General features: G+C 44.1%; 1 protein-coding gene and 1 long non-coding RNA gene across 8 annotated transcripts in view; one reads left to right on the top strand and one right to left on the bottom strand.

Moving 5' to 3' along the window:
• Nucleotides 1-3,385, top strand: part of LOC148686863 (uncharacterized) — a 39,538-nt gene extending 36,153 nt beyond the window's left edge. Inside the window, exon 3 of the long non-coding RNA XR_015948438.1 lies at nucleotides 2,540-3,385. This is a non-coding gene — a long non-coding RNA (uncharacterized LOC148686863). The remainder of the gene's footprint in view (nucleotides 1-2,539) is intronic.
• Nucleotides 3,386-5,342: 1,957 nt separating this feature from the next.
• Nucleotides 5,343-15,491, bottom strand: part of SHROOM1 (shroom family member 1) — a 47,377-nt gene continuing 37,228 nt past the window's right edge. For 6 of the 7 annotated variants that reach the window (XM_088663149.1, XM_088663147.1, XM_088663148.1 and 3 more), the window contains 5 exons: nucleotides 14,731-15,366; nucleotides 12,598-13,176; nucleotides 11,722-11,851; nucleotides 8,222-8,494; nucleotides 5,343-5,943 (listed from right to left, as the gene is read on the bottom strand). In XM_088663149.1, coding sequence (XP_088519275.1) covers nucleotides 5,689-5,943; nucleotides 8,222-8,494; nucleotides 11,722-11,851; nucleotides 12,598-13,176; nucleotides 14,731-15,366 — 1,873 coding nt within the window. In that variant the 3' untranslated portion in view covers nucleotides 5,343-5,688. The remainder of the gene's footprint in view (nucleotides 5,944-8,221; nucleotides 8,495-11,721; nucleotides 11,852-12,597; nucleotides 13,177-14,730; nucleotides 15,367-15,491) is intronic. The other variant, XM_088663153.1, reaches the window with a different exon arrangement.

Here is a 15,491-nt window from a genome sequence, read left to right as displayed (position 1 = left end):
GGACTCCTGGAACGGATTAAGTTCGAGAACCGAAGTACCACTGTACCTGCCACTCGAACACACTTTCAATCGTTCCCACTTTTTCCCTCCCACCCTCCCCTTTCCACACAGGTGCTTCCTATTGTAAAAAGCAGCACCAGTATATTCCTTTGGGTCCTGCTCTGCCTCTTACACGCTCACCTGCTTTCCATTCCTGCCTCATCTCTCTTGTTACTATTTCTACGCCCACCTCTCCTGCTATTGCCTGCAGTGCACTTTGTTATATCAGAATTATGAAACCTTACATAACAAGAAAGCACTCTCTCTTGACACCTACTTTTCAGCCATGAGTTACCTTGGAGCTCTAAGAGAAAAGGCGCACATGAATAATAAGTGACTATTCCCAGGCTGCTTGCAGATCCTGTGGGATGGAAGTAGCGATGGAACGCATCTATTTCTTTATATAGTTTTTGAAATGTGTGTAAAAACTGAGCCAGCTGGTTAAGCCGCTTGAGCAAAAGGGGAGGTTACAGTCCCCTGTAGCTTTGCAAACCAGTAATTTTCCAGTTCTTTGAACAGGCTATGGAATGCAAGATCTAAAGAGCTCGGTTGCTTAATCTAATGCATATTTGGCTATCATGGCTGAAGGCAGGGGGATGAACATTTAGCAATTTGCGGCTGCTGTCTTAACCTTCCACCTATGACCCATGATTATCTTATCATACAGTATGTTAAGTCAACTGTACTATGAGACGGGGGAGGGAGGGGGGGAAGATAATTGTATCGTTCGCAGGGGTGGAACTGCAGTATATGGGTATATGGAATTTTAACATCTTGCTGATCTAAGTCCATAGCAGCCTCTACAAATTTGTCTATTTGACTGTGATAGTTGGTGTGTGGACCTACATTCAGTGTGTGTGAGAGAGAGGGGGGGGGAGGGAGAGAGCGAGCGCCAGAGCCTTGTGGGTGGGGGTGCTTGAGGAATTTAATCTTTCTCAAATTCAGATGTGAACTGATCTGTCCCTCCACCACCTCCTCCTCCTGAGCTGAAGTGTGGATGGGAACAAGAGGTAGCCTTCAGATTTGTCCCTTCTCCAGATTTTGCAGTGTAACTCTTGCCGAAAACAACATCTCAAAAATGTGTATTTTAAGAGAAATTATATTTAGAGATGTGCAGAAAATATGCTCAAAAATTATGGAGTTGTATAATCTTTAAATGCAATTTTTTGTATGGATTAAAAATGAAAAAAACCATAGACCAACACGTGGACATAGGGTGGAAGGCGTTTATGAATGAGCACGGGAAAAATGGCACAGGCTGCAAATATTCTGACCCCTCTTATCTGTACCTATCTCCAGGCTTCCTGGAAACAAGATGAACTAGATCAGGGTGAGGAAACTCAGGACACAGGACTGAATGCACCCCCAGGCCACACCCCTTCTCAGGCCACGCCCCCTTTCCCCAGGCTTGCCCCTTTAACAGCCTTGTTCTTCCTCCTCAAGTGCCTTTGCATGGCTGGAATGCATCCTGGGAGTGGGATAATGCCTACTGCTTGCCTGGATGGAGGCTAAAGAGATGTGTTTGCAATGTGGCTGTATGTGTGTAGAAACCTCAGTTTTTTACTGTACAAAGGTAAAAAGTTGCACCTTTTGCTCTACATATTTCTGCCTCTAGCCATGCTTACTTGCTGTTTGCATGTGGCCCCTGCAAAACTGCCCATGAGGTAATGTGGTCCTCCGGCAGAAGCAAATTCCCCAACCCTGGGTAAGACAGACCTTTGATCGGAGGCATCTTTGCCAATGCCTGACTTAGATCTAGGCTATACTTCTGCTTTGCTCTTGCTGTTTGCCTTGTTCTTCAAAAGGAAAGGGAAAGGAAGGAAGATTGTAGCCATTTCTGCTTTCGAAATCCAGCCCAGATAAATGGAAATAGTATGAAATTCCTGCCAAGACGAATTTGAGCGCAAGCAGCAAGCCCTGACCCCAAACCTCCATGAATCGGAGTGGCCTCAGCCTCTGTGTTTTTATTTTTATCCTAAAACATTTTTTCTACCAACTTAAGGATGAAAGAAACTTAAGGCAGCTAATGCATTCAAATATCAAACAATCAAAACCTATATCACAATTCTCAATCATAAGAGCAGAATATTAACATTAAAAATAAAAACAGTAATCATTTCTAAAGCAGCTATCTAAACTAAGGCTTGTAGCCAATGTCACACTAAGCAAATCTCCCTTCAACACAAGGATTTCTGCACAAATTGGCCTTTTACCCTCTCTTCTCCAGCCCCATGCAAAGCCTAAAATTGTTCCGAAGATTCGCCCAAACAATGCAGAGCATATTTGGGGAGGGTGTATGTGTGTGGGGGGGGGGAATACCCCTGGACTAATGAATCCAGAGAAGGCAAAGCAGGGTGTTTAATACTAAATATTGTGTTGTAAGGTAGGGTTGCCATATTTCAAACACTGAAAATCAGGACAGGAAAGTTGTTGAGCTAAATATTGTGTTTCTTCTTTCTCTCTATGTGTGTGCTGTGTCTACCCTTTTCTGTACCTGTAGACTGCAGCATATAGCAACTGACCAGTTTGATTCACACAGCTATTGGGCTTTACAACAGTGCAGAGAAAAGGGTCATGGTCACTTGTTGTAACAGTAATGTGAGGAACAAGCAAAAGGATCCGTTGCTGCCACTAGAAGGTGCTCATTCACCAGTGCAGGGGATACGGTATGTACTGTAAATGCACAGCCTCCAACAAACGACAGAGCAAAAGTTCCTCAAATGCAAGTGTCTCTGTCTTGTGGTACAGGGGTTAGCATGCTTGGAGTTCAGTATTCCCAGAGAAGTACTCCTAGGGTAGAGGAATTAACTACAGAGCATAGCCTGTTGTAATAACATCTGCACAGGTTCCAGGCCTCATTGAACTCAGTGGGATTTACTTCTCTGTGCTTAGGACTGTGCTGCTGCAGCTAAGGGCTCATTCAGACTTCCACTTGCCCCACCTCTTTCCCCTGAGAAAACCCAATCTTTAGAGCTAAATCGGAGCAAACATTGATTGGGTTTTCTTCAGATTGATGTTTGCTCTGATTTAGCACTAAAGAGCAGGTTTCCCGGGGGAAAGCAGCAGGTCAAAGGCAAAACCGCTCAGATACATGCATAGAAAACATGGGGCAAGCAGAAAACTGCTCTGACCCATGGTTTATAGGCACAGGACAAGTGGGAGTGTGGACGAGACCAAAGGCTGTGGCTCAAAATGCAGCTGGATTGTTCTTAGTTTGGATCAAAGCTGGTTTGGGGTGAAATGCATTAAAATGCAGGATTTCGTAAGAAACAATAGAATAGATGCAAGATAGATATGGTTTGTGGCTAACATGTGCACACCGCTTCCCAAACTGGCAGTGGGAACGCACAGGGGTTTACCTTGCCTGGGCTGGTTCACTCCAGCGGAGATTTCTCTGTGGGCTGGATCGCACGTGCGCCCGCAATTTCCTGCGTCTGCGCAGGCACGATTTCCGGCGGCGCAGAAGTGAATCTCCACGTCGCGCTGCGCCGGTTTAGCCCAGCACGGGGGGGGGGTGTGTGTCTTGCCAAGCAGGTGACTTGGTTTGGGGGCGGCTCGTGGGCCAGTTAAATGACCCCCGTGGGTTGCTTGTGGCCCATGGGCCTTAGGTTGCCGACCCCTGGCCTAAGTCGTGGATAGGTTTTCAGTTGTTAATTGCAAATGCGATGGGCAAAAGGGTTTCCTTGGAACTGAGCTTAATGTCAGGGATACTAGCTCTCCTACACAATATCTCAGGTTGTTGATTGTAAGAGAAAAGGCTATTACCTCTGATAGTAAATCCAGATCCAAAAGGTAGCCCTTTTGCTCATCCCAACTGCAATTAACCACTGGAAACTTGCAGTGTTCCTTCTCTGGTTTAAGGAACCCCTTTCTGATTTTGTTGGACTTCCAACTTCCATCTGCCCCAAACCACCACAGCCATTGGTCAGGGATGATAGGAGTTGTACTCCAACAACATTATGTTCCCCATCCCAGTCTTGAACGGATCATTCTAGTCCACCGGTTCTGTCCTTTTCTCATTCAGCACCCTTTCCTTGTCCTTCAGTTAGACAAAGGCAGTCAAAGTAACCTACAAATGTGCAAATGGTGGTGGGCGTTTGAAAGGAAGATGTGGCAAAACAATTAATAACATAGCATATGGCCATTTGGCAGAGTACATTCCCTGGAGCTGTATATTGCACCAAAGCCTGTGTTTTTTTAGGTATTTGGTTTTTGTTTAATTATTTTTAAATGCCTGGAAATGCCATGTGTATTTATTTACCCCACTCCGATTTTTATGTTGCAATTAGAGAGGAGAGACCTGTGCATTACAGAAAATGAGCATTTTGATATAGCAATCATTGTAAAATGTATTAAACACAACCAGCATTTGGAATAGATTAGCCAAGTGGAAAGTTATGCCCCCTACACCCAACACTCTATGGCAGGCATCCCCAAACTCAGCCCTCCAGATGTTTTGGGACTACGACTCCCACCATCCCTAGCTAACAGGACCAGTGGTCAGGGATGATGGGAGTTGTAGTCCCACAAATATGGAGGGCCGAGTTTGGGGGTGCCTGTTCTATGGTGACAAAGTTGTGTTTTGGCCAAGGCCAGCAAAGAGGCACTCTAACAGTGTTATCATTTCCATTTTGCACAGAGTATTCAAAAAGATCAGATTCAGCTTAAGAAAATTATTAGGCAATGACTTGCCTCTTCCACATTGGGGGGGGGGCATTGAGGGTGTTCTGGTGAAGAATTGCCCAATCCCTGGAGCCAGGACCCATCAGAACAGACCAATGGTTGAACCCAGTTAAAGGCAGCTTCTTATGTCTGCTAAATTTACATATTGCTTCTTAAGGAATAAATGTTTTAATTAAATGGAATGCTGTCCCCCCAAAAAAATCATTCATAGGATACCAATTATTGCATATAAAATCTGGGTACATATTTTGAAAAAGATATGGCTGTATATGGGAAACTGGAAATAATTTTAAGCACACCTAGTAAGAGTAAAGTAGGAGAGCAAGAAAGAAAGGCAGGCAGAAAGGGGTATTCCTCAACATCCTGCACACCCATGTTCTGAAGAAACAATTCTAGTACCTGAATAGCTCCAGGCTGGGTTTTATTACTGTTTCATAGAGTTATTGGCCCTGCAAGCTGCTCCCTTGTTAGAGGGAAGCTCTGTGGTTAAACTGGAAAAGGAGTTCGTTAAAAGGCCTGCAAGTGTTGTGCCTGCAAGAGTTGGTGCTATTGTGTTTCACATTTAAACGTGAATGTTGCCTGTCAATTAAATACCCACTCCATCCAGAAAGAGGAAAACATTTTATGATACTTATATATTCTTTATTGGGATGATGTCAGTCTGGAAACAGACCAGCAGTCTGCAGGAAAGAAAAACAGCGCACCAGCTCATTAATGAAAGGCAAGACGCATTGCATCAGTCATTCCAAGATAAAATGCATTGCCACCTACAGTTAAGGTTTTGTCACTTTCTCCTAAGAATGTTTGCCTGGGCCAATTAAGCCCTTGTCAGCACTGAGGCACTGAGATGCCTATGTGAAGTCACCAAACACAGCCTTGCTCCCTTCTTAAATGTTTCCATGGATACAGATGGAGTTCTAGCGCAGTCGTTTCATTCATGAAAACAAGTGGCCTGCTAATATGGCTTTAAGTAGGAATACTCTTCTCCAACCTCTCCAGTTTCTCTTCAAGAAACTTCATCTGCTCCTCAAGGTCCTTCTGTTCAATCAATAGTGATGTCTTTTCCTGTACAAAGTGCTTGTAGTCCTGAAGCTGCGTTTCAGTCATGTATTTGGAAAGAATACCCGACACCACCCTTTCTCTCCGATCCAGGTTCTCTTTCAGGTCCTTTGCATCCTCCCGCTGCCTGGACAAGAGTCTGTGCCGCTCTTTTAATGACTGCTAAAGACAACCAAAACAACTCAGAAATTAGTGTGCAAACATTATAACATGCAACGATTATTTCCTTCTGTCCTGTAGTCACAGATGCCTATTTATTCATAATACAGTGGTGCCTTGCAAGACGAATTTAATTCGTTCTGCAAGTCAATTCGTTTTGCGAAAATTTCATCTTGCGAATCGCGGTTTCCCATCGGAATGCATTGAAATTTCTTTTTCTGTCCATAGGAACGCATTAATTAAATTTCAATGCAGGTTCCGGTTTCCGCCGGCAGGAATGGCGGACCTGTTTTCCATCCCTCTGACCTTCGTAAGGAATTTGGCGGTTGCTAGGGGAGTAAATGGCAACCCCCTACCCTCTCCGGGGGTTACGGAGAGGGGCCGCTGGCCCGCGATGCCCCCAGACCCACTCCGACTGTTTATGGAGTGGGGGGAGCTTGGGCTGAAAAGCACTTACGAGGGCCAGGACTCCCGGACGCTAATCTGCATGGCGGGGATTTCCATGGTTAAAGAAGATAATTAGGCTTAAATCTATGGACATACTTCAGAAGGAGGGGAAGAAGCGCTGTTTACTGCTGAGAAATTTATGCTGCTGAGGGAGAGGAGTCAAAGGCTGTATATCATCTGGAAGAAGGATTGATGGGGACGGAGCGATAAGGGAATTGAGTTTTTTTTTATTTTTCTTCATATGAGTTATTTCGTACCTTCCCAGACGCGATGTCCTGGCTTGTTTGGAGTGAAAGAGAAGCAAAAGACTGTGTGAGTTGAACTTTATAAACTGTTGTTACTGAGCATATTTTTTAAAGATGTGGAGTTGCCGATGAGAAAAGCCCCCCCCCCCTAGTCGGACGGAAGGAGTCCTGGACGCGTTCGGAGGATTTATGAGCTGTGACGCACTTTGAATTGGAGCAGCGACCTGAAGCTAAGTTCAGCTATAGGGCAAGGAGATCCATTAATTTACCAAGAGTTTATGGTTTGATGTTTGGGTCTTCTGCCTGGAAAAGCTGTAAATTCTATAAAGATCGTTAATCTTCATGGCTATGAGAGAAAACGAAAGTGATTTGAGTTTTTTTTAAGATGGCGCTGCTTCGTGTTGAGAGTCGACGCAACAGGGAGCTCCAGACCAAGAAGATTTATGGGGAGGCTGGACTACAGGAGAAAGAACATCTGTGAAACCTTGTTTGATATTTATCTCAGCAGCTGGGAAATAATCGGTTGAAAGTGGAAAACATCTATGTGACTGTAAGGGGAAGATCTGGATTATTATGAACTTGGAGGACGATTTGAACTTTAGAAAAAAGACGGCAGTGGACGGTTGCGAGGAATCCCCAATTTCTTGAAGCATGGGAACCCAAATAAAAAACTTTCTAGACGATTTGGCATAACATTCGGTTTGATTGATATATATATGTGTATAATTTGAAATAATGAATGTGATATAATTGGTTTTAATTGGAAAATTAATAAAAATATATTTTAAATAAAAAAAATTTAAATTTCAATGCATTCCTATGGGAAACCGCGATTCGCAAGACGAATTTTTCGCAAAACAAATTCGTCTTGCGAGTCACCATCAGATCGCAAGATGCATTCGTCTTGCGAAAAATTCGTCTTGCAGGGCATTCGTCTTGCGAGGTACCACTGTATTTATTATCTGCTCCTCATTATGAAAAGTAATCCCAGAGCAAGTTACTAAAAACAACAGAGACTCTTGTGTAGCTTCAATATGGCACATGTGGTGTATTTTATGGACCCAAGAAGTGAGAGAAATGTGATCAGAGCAAACAAATGGATTTTACCAACATCATTGAAGTTGCAGAATGATCCCCACCCCCGAAATATTTGTGCTTGTCTGCAGGTACAGCTTATGGTGGAAAGACTGACTGAGGATCAAATTAAATGTAACACACAGTAAATGTATGAACAGTTGCTTGCCAGCCTGAGGGTGCAGTAGAGACAAGGCTGTAAAACATTACCATCCCTAGCTGCTTCCCTGTTCTTTCTTTCTTTCTTTTTTAAAAAAAGCTTTCTGTCTACTTTTCTACCCATCTTTTACTTTATGGAAATAATTTTGAAGGGGGAAATGGCCAGAGATGAAAGGGATCCCATACACCCCACTTCCAATTCCTCTGGTGTCTCCTATGTCGTGTGTCTAGTTCCCAGTCTCCAAACAAGAGTTAATACTTCGCCTGAGAGACCTCCATACTGTGGAACACTGAAAAAAGACTTCAGAGGGGCAGAAGTCAGATTGGGGACAGCTGGCAACATGGTGATTTCTCACCTTCTCCTCAGCATCTGTGTTTTCATCCATTTTCTCCATAGCGTTTTGGACCCGAGCAAGGCGGCTGGAGAGGCACAGCAGCAGGCTCACCACCTTCTCCAGATCACCAATGAACATCATGTAGCGCTCATACTCATTGGGTTTACACAGGTCTTGGACCAGAGACTCGAGCTCCTTGCCACGCACAGCATACCCCTTAGCTTCAGACTCGATAAGCTCCCTCTCAAGCCACAGAGCCTGTAGCTTCAAATGGATGCTGGAAATAAGTTCTCTCTGCAAGGAAGGAAGCCATTGAGAAACTGAACTGGGTTTGATAGACAGGTTTTAGTAGGGTGGTTCTCGGATAAGGTGGCAGGCCTTGAAGGAACACTTAAGAGGAAAACATTCTTAGCAAATATCTTCTACCTGGCATGGCAGGGTTTATAAGCCTATTTTTACTGCCTTAAGCTCCTAGGTGAGTTTCTATGGGAGTGAAGGAAATCCAAGTCTGTCTAAAACATTGGACAGCTAGGAAGGCCTATTGCTCCATATTTGCCTCCACAAAAATTGTCTTATTGAGGTTTCAGGGATATCCTAAAAGGGGACACAAAGCTTGGGCTAAAATTGCTTCTGAGTATATAGTTACTTTTCAAGAAAACTGATTGAGGCAAGCCTTTTCACACAATGCAGGAGCAAAGCTATACAATTCTGTAATAAAACAAATACAAATTATTATAATGAAAATGCTGGCAAATATTACTTAGGTGAATGCCTTTTTTCACCGCTTGGCCTGGGTAGTAGTAGCTGCTATTATTATTATTATTATTATTAGATGGTTCACAGAACAAAATCAAAATATAAAACAAAATATAAAACCACAAAACATACAATCAAAATAAAAACAACAACCCAATAACCCCCCCATAAAACACATTTTAAAAGGGCATAGGATGTCAATGAAATCACCCAAAGACCTCGTTAAAAAGTTACATTTTTGCCTGTCACCTAATGGTGTATAATGAAGACACCAGGCGAACTTCCCTGGGGAGAGCATTCCACAAATGGGGAGCCACTGCAGAGAAGGCCCGTTCTCATATTGCCACCCTCTGGACATCTTGAGGAGGTGGCACATGAAGCAAGGCCTCAGAAGATGATCTCGGGGTCCAGGTAGGTTCATATGGAAAGAGGCAGTCCTTGAGGTATTGTGGTCGTGAGCCATTTAAGGATTTATAGGTCAAAACCAGCAATTTTAATTGGGCCCAGAAACTAATTGGTAGCCAGTGCAGTCAGATCAGGGTTGGTGTAATGTGCTCAAACTGTCTTGCTCTGGTGAGCAACCTGGCCACTTAATTCTGCACTAGCTGAAGATTCTGAACGTATAACGCATTGCAGTAATCCAACCTTGAGGCTACCAGAGCATAGACAACAGTAATGAGGCTATCCCTGTCCAGATAGGGGCATAGCTGGGCCACCAGCCAAAGCTGATGGAAGGCACTCCAGGCCACTGAGGCTACCTGAGCCTCAAGTGACAGCAGAAGATCCAGGAGTACCCCCAAGCTATGAACCTGCTCCTTCAGAAAAGCATTCCCCAAGCAACACCCTCTGGGAACGACCATCCAAGTAGGACTGGAACCACAAGGGTCTAAAACGCAAGTGGTTGCCCTGACTGATCCGAGCATCTTGTCCACATCCTTGAGCCTTATCAGCTGAAACTCATCTAATACAACAGGACTAGACTGTGCTCCGGACACCCCATGAGATTCATCTGCAAGTGGGATTCAAGACTTACAGTCACCAAAGAACTTTGTTTCTGGCATTTCCATAAGTGTACAAAATAGTGCACACCACCATGGGGTCCAGCTCAGCCATCTGTCCTCAAGCAGGCATCAGGCAGAAGAGGAAAAATAAGATTCCAGGAAGTGGAGGAAAGCAAGCTACTGGTCCCCAATTCTTTTAAAGCCTCAACTCTCTACAATAAAGTCAGATTCCCCTGTCTCCGGGGTCCTGGTATGCACACAATGAATGTCACTATACATCAGAGTTGAGGCAGCCACACCTCTGTCTGATGCCAAGATTTATCAACATTTAGATGGGGAAAAGCATGGTGGGCCAGATATGGAGTAAATAAGTGGGTCCTGTCTATGTATGTGATAGGCGGGATTCAGCCACAGGAACTTGAACATGCATGTTTATACTAACTAGGCTGCCCCTGTAGGCACCTAAAATGGTTTTTAAAACAGAGGGCAGTAAGATCAACATGGCCACGTTTTAACAGTGATTTATTTATTTACCTTTGTGCCTTGCTCAAGAGGCTTATGAGGTTCTTGCTCACCCATTTATTCTCACAGCAACCCTATGAGATAGGTTAGGGAGAGAGGGATTGAGTAGCCTGAGCTCACTCAATGAACTTCATTGTTGAGTGGGAATTTGAACTTGGCTCTCTCTGATCTTAGCCTGGCGTTCAAACCACTATCCAACACTGGCGCTTATATCAATGGCTGGGACAAGTCAGGTTCATCATAGGAAGCAACAACTTATAAACTGCCGAAGAAAGTTACAGGTGGGCAGAACATGACTGGCAGAGTTGAAATGTCGCCAAGTTTTAATGACTAGTGAGCCTCCTTTGCAAAGAAACCTGGGATTTCTGCCAAAGGAGCCTCAGTATAACTATTTCCTCAGTTATGGTTTCATTCTCTGCATTGTGAAAGCCAATATGACACACCAAGCCTGTCAATAGGAAGGGCTGCCAGATCTCAAAACGAAGCGTATCATATTCCCACGGGATGCCAGGTCTCCTTCATGTAGGGTTCATGGCCTGGTCTCACCCAGTTCACAGCCATGAAGCTATTTCTAAGCAGGAGAATCTGAGGCAAACTGCATTTATTCAAAATGGAACCAATGTATGCCAGATCTTCTGGCAAAGACATCACAACATCACCAGTGGAAAGGATGAAATAAGAGCAAAAACCTGTTGATGTAAAGGAGGGCAATTTAAGCTCATCAGAACTGCACAAGTGATGGAACTAAGGGTATTGTTTAGGGATTTTTTTGTTGGAGGAGGTTGTTGCTGTTATTGGTATTTTTTTAAATATTTCTTTATGTGTTATAATTTATGTGGAAATTGTTTCAGTTGGGTTGTGTGCTTTTTGATGCTTTTTATTGTTTATGACTATTTTTGTTATGTTTGTAACTATGTGTTTTTTTATGTTGTAAGCCGCCTTGAGCATGGTTTTAACTGTGGAATGGCAGCATACTAAAACAGTTATGTATGTATGTCTATATGTATGTATGAAAGGATGCAGTCAGACAAACATGGAAGCTTAGGAAACTGCTGGAGGGTGTGTCATGTGTCACGGCTTGAGGAGACCTCCCAAATCTGGATTGGGATGGTTGTCCAAAGGTTGTCTGAAGTTTCCCCAGCCCTACTACACTCACATATCAGAGAGGAAGTCCCATGGAACCCAACAGAACTTCTGTCTGAATAAACATATACAGGATTGCATGGTCACTTGTCTACCTACTTTCTTTGATGTAATGCTGTCTGGATCATCAAGACTTTCTCTGCTTTTACTCAGAATTTGATCTGTACTTTGCTCAAGAAAACTCTGAGTCCCATGAGATGGGTCTGCTGCACAGTCACTGCTTCTTTGGCTGTTAAAATAAAAGAACAATCATTATAAATGCTTCTTTAACAATGTGACAAATTACATATTAACAGAGATATTACTGATCACAAAAAAGTGCTCAGACAGAGCACTCAAAACCACTTTTGCAGCCTCTCAAACATTGGGATGCCATTCAAAGTATTACTAATTCAACAAAGATACTGTAATGCCTGCTGGGTCACCATATTTTGCAGTTTGTTAGGAACCCCTGGTGTAAATTTTCTTAATGGGAATTCAGGGTTATTAGGAGTCTCCCCCCCAATGATTTTCTTGCAGGGTGGGGTATGAAGCCAATACTCTGCTGGGTGTGGGGCATGTGTGTGTGTGAGAGAGAAATGTGGTTAGCAGTTTCAAAGGAGTCAACACGGGTGCCCCTCCCTGCTGGCGAAGTGAGAAAGAAGCATATGCTGTGGGTTCTGGTGAAATCTTGTGAGTGCCCTGCAAATTTTTGCAGAGGCCCTCCTGAGATCTCGCTGGTACCTGGAAGCCGCACAACCCAGTAAGCGAGGCTTTGGCAGGACTGGCAAAGGTAGGTGAGTTCTGTGCAGCATGCATACCAGAGAGCACCTTCCCATTTCACCTCAGGTGGCAAAACAGGATGGGATTCCCCTGCCCCTACCCAAAGTATGCTTCCTGTGGCTCTCTGTGCCATATAAACTTACAGTGTATGTGCTTTCCTAACCCAAGAAAATCTTTAATAAAAAACAAATAATAAGAAATATATAAACTTACTCTTTTTCTTGGACAGACTGAATTCCCTCCTTCCTTCTGCAGGATCTGCCTGGCATTGAAATGTTCACAGGGAAAAGGCCTTCCATGAGATCTAAAGCAGTCTTTCTGGTGGGATGGGGTGTGAGGATGTCAACCAGAGACTTGTCTTTGGCAATAATCTCAACTGCAAGGTCTTCACACCTTTGGTCCTCTGTCGATATTGACTGTGCTAAAGATAAATCTGTGCCTTGTGCTGGAAAGTTACAATCATGCTCATCTTGCAGAGCTCCCGAATCTGCTAATGGATGGCTAGTATCTCTATGTCCTTGGCTTTCTAACAAGGCAGTGCAATAATATGCCCTCCTCTCTGAGTCATGGGTTGCGTTATTTGCCTCTAATTGCTGCCACCGGGTTCTTCCAGAAACACTGGAAAGTTGGGATTTGTCACTGAATTCTTTTTTCAACTGAGAATGTCTGCTGTTCTGTTCTTTGAAAGCCGGGAAGTCAAGAGCCATGTCTGCACCATGTGAATTTTCAGGAGAATTCTCATCTTCTCTGCTATTTCCAAGACTAGATTCTTCTTTCTCATGGATAGGGAAGCTGGAAGAAAGACAAAGCTGTATACAATTATTGTGATTCTTCTTTGCCTCTGGGCTCCAGGGATGGAGTACTTAACATGTCTGGTTAAGTCCTGCTTTCAGGTTCATGACTGGTAGGTTTATAAACAGCATTATTATTATTATTATTATTATTATTATTATTAAGAACAACAAATAGAAACACAACTGTCTTTCAGCAAGGCAGAGCAGCACACAGCCTTCTCTTCCATCATATAGAAACATAAGCATGTGCACACACAGCCATACCCAGTAGGACCACATCACACCTAGCAAGTATTAAAGGGGGAAACCAGATTATTCAAATACAGGCCCCTGAAAAGGTACATTGAGTACACAACAGGAATTGTGCGGGGATACTACCTTTCCCCACAACTGATTCTGCTCCTGTGTCCATCACACAGAAATGCAACAAATGACGCTTCCTAGCATGGACAGAAGAGGAAGCTGCATCTAATTAATTTCTGTGCATCAAGCAAAAGTCAGATATTTAGCTGCAATGTCTTTCAGGCTCCCCCGCCCCCTGCCCCACATTTAACCAGACATGCTCATAACAAAGGTGCTCCCCAAACCTTTTGTTTTTGTTATTTGAGTTATATTGGGGCCACTGTGTTGTGTTGTATACAATAGAATTCTTCAGGCATGGTATAACCATGCTTTAGATACAGGTAGGTAGCCATGTTGGTCTGCCGTAATCGAAACAAAATAAAAAATTCCTTCCAGTAGCACCTTAAAGACCAACTACTGTAAGTTTGTCATTGGTATGAGCTTTCGTGTGCATGCACACTTCTTCAGATACCGGCTACAAATAGATGCTTTAGATGTATGGTGTTAATGTGGCCCAAACTTAAGGGTCACACAGACTATGCTGTGTACCACACACATCTCTGCTCTCTCAACATCTCGCTGCCATCTGTGCCCCTTAGTATCTGTCACCTGAGGTGACTGCATCATGCCTCCTAGTGTTAGGGGCTGCCCCGGAGCCTGGATAGAGAAGGCTGGTTCGGGGCCTGAGAATGCTTTGCAGCAAGGAAGATGCTCCAGGCTGCAGTTCTCATAGCCCGCCACATGGGACAGCAGCACACAGAAACAAACATCCCCAATTCCAGTCCCAGCAGTTCCCGACACTCAAGACCAGGCATCCCCAAACTGCGGCCCTCCAGATGTTTTGGCCTACAACTCCCATGATCCCTAGCTAACAGGACCAGTGGTCAGGGATGATGGGAACTGAAGTCCAAAACATCTGGAGGGCCAAAGTTTGGGGATGACTGCTCAAGACTATTATTAAGAAGCAGTGGAGGGAGGCAAGCATGATTATAGTGTCAGCAACATTCTGTTCCTCTCCTTCAAAACTGCACTTTTCCAGGCCAAATTGATTGTGCCAAAGTGATTGTGAGCTTTTCCCAGGGGGTTGCAGAGTGCATCACCTTCTATGTATTATACATTTTATATGTGCATGTGTGCTCTCTCTGAGTTAACATGGCAGCTCAGAATAAATAGAAACGCATTGGCACCAAATGGGAATGTTTATTTTTACCTGGTACTAGGTTCTTCCTTGACTTGCTTTCCTTCTGCGGAAGCCGGAGACATCATGGCAGGCTGTGGTGCTCTTCTGCTCGGAATAAAACTCCTACTTTCTCTATGGAGGGAAGGGAGGTCAGAGGCTACATCTGAGCCACTGCTGAAAGACTCCTTAAAAACCTCATCGTCCATCTCAGCAGGAGCAGGAAGGGCTGGTGAAGAATGAAGGGGCTCCAAAGGTACGTTTGGATTTGGCAACCTGCCACTGATTACACTTGGGAAAGTGTGCGATACTTTATTTGTGGTAGGAGGTTGTTTCAGTTCATGGGCTGTTGAATTTGATCCCCTTTGTCCTCCAACACCTTCCACATGTGGCTGTCTGGGTCCAGAAGATGCAGGCTCACAATGCGGCAGAGTATTTGGATGCTTTTCTCCTTGCCAGTCTTTGCCTGTCTGTGGCCCAGAGGAAATATGCCAGCTCTTCAGATGGTGAAGCTGATCTGTACTTTGGCTCAATGGGGACAGTCTAGCCATTTCAGAGGTCCCAGGTTCTCCCATAGACTCCCCTCTTCTTCCAGCACTTTGCTTTGCAGCCACCAGAGCATCTGTTTTGTCAGACGGATCAGCTTCCAGTTTCTCCTTTGATGGGGAGCTAAAGTTTGGTTTCAAATATCGATATTAAAAAGCAAAGTCACTTCATTTCATTCATCCTTTGCCCTAACAGACCAGCTTCCATTGCCTAATTATAGAATGAGGCTTCCCTCCCCACCTAGCGCC

Source organism: Zootoca vivipara, chromosome 2 (assembly GCF_965207765.1).
Source record: "Zootoca vivipara chromosome 2, rZooViv2.hap1.1, whole genome shotgun sequence".
NCBI classification, from domain to species: domain Eukaryota; kingdom Metazoa; phylum Chordata; class Lepidosauria; order Squamata; family Lacertidae; genus Zootoca; species Zootoca vivipara.
The sequence above is the reverse complement of the archived record's forward strand: the minus strand, read 5'-3'. Positions and strand labels throughout refer to the sequence as shown.